The 4565-nt window shown below is 43.5% G+C and overlaps 1 protein-coding gene across 1 annotated transcript in view; it reads right to left on the bottom strand.

Moving 5' to 3' along the window:
* SLC22A1 (solute carrier family 22 (organic cation transporter), member 1) overlaps positions 1-4565 on the bottom strand; it is a 76229-nt gene that overhangs the window by 22723 nt on the left and 48941 nt on the right. Inside the window, 1 exon segment of the mRNA XM_006868488.1 lies at positions 1367-1581. Within this exon segment, the coding sequence (XP_006868550.1) occupies positions 1367-1581 (215 nt within the window).

Below are 4565 nucleotides of genomic sequence, written 5' to 3'. Positions count from 1 at the left end.
CAAATGATGTATTGCATTGGGCAAATCTGCTGCACAAGACCTTTTTTTAAGTGTTGAAGAGCAAATATGTCAGCTTGAGGACTAAGGTGCGCCTGACTCAAGCCATGGTATTTTCAATAACTTCATATGCATGCAAAAGCTGGATAGTGAATAAGGAAGACTGTAGATGAATTGATGCTTTTGAGTTATGGTGTTTGACTAGAATATTGAAAGTACTATGGGATGCCAAAAGAACCAACAGATTTGTACTGGAAGAAGTGTAGCCAGAGTACTCCTTGGATGCCAGGATGGCCAAACTTCGTCTCTCATACTTCGGACATATCGTCAGGAGGGACCAGTCGCTGGAGAGGGATATCATTTTTGGTAAGGTGGAGGGTCAGAGAAAAAGAGGAAGACCCCCAATGAGATGGATTGGCAAAGTGCTCATCATCAATGAGCTCAAGGGTGGCAACAATTGTGAGGTTGGCCCAGGACCAGGAAATGTTTTGTTCTGTTGTGTATAGGGTTGCTATGAGTCGGTACTGACTCGATGACACCTAACAACATCATACAACTGTCAGTCAGCACTGTTTGGTTGGTTATGTGCTGTGGAGTCGGTTCCAAGATTATTAATCTTTACCAGAGCAGAAAGCTTCATCTTTCTCCCATGGAACCGATGGTAGTTTTGAACTGCTGGCCATGAGATTAGCAGCCTGACCTTGTAACCACTATGCTACCAGAGCTTCCTGTCAGTCAACACTAGCATGGATAAATAACCTTATACTCACATAATGGAATGCTACACAATTATTAAACACAGAAGCTACACTCTGATCTATCTGCACAGATGAATCTCATAGACAAGAGATGAGTACATGAAGTCAGAAGGGCAAAGAAAGAGCCCATTTGATATAGTTCCATTTACATGAAGTAGATGGAGGGTCAAACTTAGCCTGCGGTGACAGAAGTCAGAATACATACCATCCTGCCAGGGGTAGTGGGTACTGTTTGTGAGGAAGCATGATGGAACCTTCTGGGGTATCAGGAATATTCTCCATCTTTATCTAGGTACTGTTACCTAGGAATGTTCTTGTTTTTGCTGTTGAGTTTATTCTGATCGTGGTGACCCAACTTGTGCCAAGTAGAATTGTTTTATGATGGTACCTTTCAGAAGCAGGTCGCCAGTCAAACCCTTAACCATTTGTGCCACCCATGTTGTACACAGATGCAAAGTTTCACTGAGGTAAATAATGAGTTCGTATGTAGTATACCTTGATTTGAATCTTTTAATAAAAATAATTGTAGGATAAATGAATCCTTCTTGTTTCAGGAGCTTAGCAAAGAATTCAAACACTATTTTCAAAATGATAAAAATGGACAAACTCACCATGCGAGATGAAAATCATGGCAAAGCAGGCTACACCTGCCACCATATTCGATACAGCCAGTGGGTAGAGGCGGCCAACGCGGTCGATGGTAAGGAGGATGAAGAAGGAAGCAGGGAACTCAACCAGGGCAGAGTAGAAGAAATCCAGGTAGATGTTCCCACCAGTGGTACCCATGTGCATGATGAGGCCCTGATAGACCACAGAACTCGTGAACCTGAGCAAAGAGGAGAGAGTGCATCAAAGGTGAGCTCTGTGTACCAGGAGACACTGAAAACATCTGGTGGGAGGGAAGGAAGATGTAGCCACTAGGGAGACACACAGGTCCCATGGTTTAGAATGTCCTAGAGCAGAAGGAGAGAGGGACAGAGAAGTGAAGAAGGTGTCCCAGAGGGCCCTCAGTGAGAACTTCTGTACATTATTTATGTGACAGTGTGGCTTGCAGCACACGCTCGGGGTTCCTAGAAAACAGAGAACAGAGTGGCTGGCACACCACTGAGCACTGTGCAAATTTTACCTCCACTAACACTCCAGTAGACTAAGAGGGGACCAGTGGGAAATTCCAGGGGGTCAGTAAGCAGGCTCAAGCTTTATTACTCTGTGACCTTGAGTAAGTTATCTAACCTCTCTGTGTCTTGATTTCCTCATTGTAAATGGAGATAAAGGAGCCCTGCTGGTGCTGTGGGTTAGGCATTGGGTTGCTAACCTGAGTGTCAGCAGTTCAAACACACCAGCCACTCTGAGGAAGAAAGATGGGAAGGAAAGTCAGTTCCCATACAGATTTACAGTCTAGGAAAGGCTGTGTAGGGCCGATGGCCATGGGCTTGTTTTGTTTTGTTTAGTGGAGCTAGTAATAGTGCCTTCCATGTCAGTTTGTCATGAGTGTTCATTGTTGTTGTTGCTGTTGTCAAGTGCTGTTGAGATGGTTTTGACTTTCCAAGGAGCAATTGGTGGGTTTGCACTGCTGACCTTGTGATTAGCAGGCCAGTGCTGATCCCACAGCACCACACCAAAGCATGCTTGGTCTAGTTTTTGGTACACAGTAAGCACTCATGAAAAGGAGCTTCTATTGTCATTGGCATCGTCATCATCATTATCTCATCCAAGGCTACGAAGGTAGGGATGGTGGCCAAGTCTTTCCCACTCCACACCTGGGCTCTCTCAGTCTTACCATCCTGTCTTTAATGGGCTCTATTCACTCACTCTGTCTCACATCACAGCCCCATGCACATTCCCCCATCCATAATGTTGATGAGAGCAAATGGAGTTGTGCTTGTCCAATCATAGAATTCTCCCTGTCCAGGCAGGTGACCCAGGTCTGACTCTCAGCCAATGCATCTCATATACAGCCGTCACCAGTCTGTGGAGGAATGAGTGTTGCTAGTATGCTGGACAATGGAGCTTCCAGATGAAGATGGAGTAGCAAGAAAGATTTGGTGATCTACTTTCAAAAATCAGTCCATGAAAACCAGATTAACTGGGGTGAAGGGAAAGGCAACATACAACAAGGGGAACATCAGCACAGTGTGATGGAGGCTCAAGAAGACACTGGGAAGAGCTTAAACATTAAAGGCAGCAAAGGTAAAGGTTTTTAATACAAAGAAAGAACAAGAAATGTCTATGGATCACAATGGTCCAATCCACCAGCACAGGATGGGGCAGCATTGGGTTCCATTGTGAATTGGGTCACCATGAGTAAGAGGCCAACTCTAAGGCAGAGAACGCCAACAAGAGCAATGCTACAAAGCATGGTGACTAGGCTGATGGCGACTTGTTAAATCACCCTCAAGTAAACATTTAAAGAGCCTCATGTGGGCTTATGAAATGTGGACTCCTGGTGTGAGACTATCGTGGTGGAGGATCAGCACTAGACTGACAAACGCCAGTTGGGTGACTCAAATCCACCAGTCACTCCTCAGAAGCCCTGTACAGGGTCGCTATGAGTCAAAACCGACTCGACGGCACTTACAACAACTGTGTCAGTCACTGCTGGTTAAATTATATGATTTTGTTAATGTTGATGTTTACATTGTGAGAAGAGATTTGGGTAACAAAAAATGATGTCTGCAAATTACCTACCAACTTCAAAACGGAGATTACAACTGGCTTTTCTAGGTAATGCCCCAATTTGTCTTACAAAGCTTCACCCACAGAAGTATGCAAATGCTTTTGTTGCTAGTTACAACTGATTCCTGATTGGACAAAGAGTTGGGAGAATAAAAAGGAAAGGACCTGCAACATCACTAGGGGGTTGCACCATAAAATGTTTGTGCGATTTCAGCAAAACTTTTATTTCTAATTAAAATGTCCCTGTAGTTCATTACAACAAAAGCATGTTTCAAGAGCCCAGCTTACTTACCTGCATCAGTATAGCCACAAAGCTATACTCATTTACTTTTTGAACCTTTTAATAACACACTCTGGTCAGAGCTGTCATTAGTACCTAATTACCAAGATATATCTAATCACATGGGTTTACATACTACAAACACGTGCTGTTGTGTTCATTGACAATGGTGCTTTTATGATCGCCAATTTTATCAAATTTTCTATTGTGTTAGCTACAATATGAAGGTACACAGTATTTGTGAGCTTTTATCAATAACTGTTGTGCTTCCGCCTCTTGACTGACGTGACATCCGAGGACGGAAATCCCACCTTTGAGCTGGACTTAAGGGCCGTAGCACAAGGAGATTCGTGTTTAACAGCGACCACACAACCGCCACTCGTCTGTCTGTTGTGCTGTGGTGGTTTGAATTGCTGTAATTCTGAGGACTATGCCACCAGTATTTTAAATAACCAGCAAGGTCACCCATGGTGGTCAGGTTTCAGATGAGCTTCCAAACAAAGACAGACTAGGAAGAAAGAATGACAAACTACTTCCGAATCGCTAGTCACTGAAAACTCTATGAATAGCAGAGAAACACTGTCAGATACAGGACCGGAACGTGAGAAGGCACTTAGAATGTGACTGGGGAAAAAAAAAATGTCTCCTCCAAGTACAGGAGAGCTCACAGAACCTTCATTTGCTAATAGGCCACAAATAAAAATGAAGAGAAACAGCTGTAAACATCCATTGAAAATCGGAACATGGAATGTATGAAGTATGAATCTGGGAAAATTGGAAGTTGTCAAAAATGAAATGGAATGCATCAACATCGATATCTTAGGCATTAGTGAGCTGAAATGGACTGGTATTGG

This window comes from Chrysochloris asiatica, unplaced genomic scaffold, assembly GCF_000296735.1.
Source record: "Chrysochloris asiatica unplaced genomic scaffold, ChrAsi1.0 scaffold00117, whole genome shotgun sequence".
Taxonomy (NCBI): Eukaryota; Metazoa; Chordata; class Mammalia; order Afrosoricida; family Chrysochloridae; genus Chrysochloris; species Chrysochloris asiatica.
This window is presented reverse-complemented; position numbering and strand designations above follow the sequence as displayed.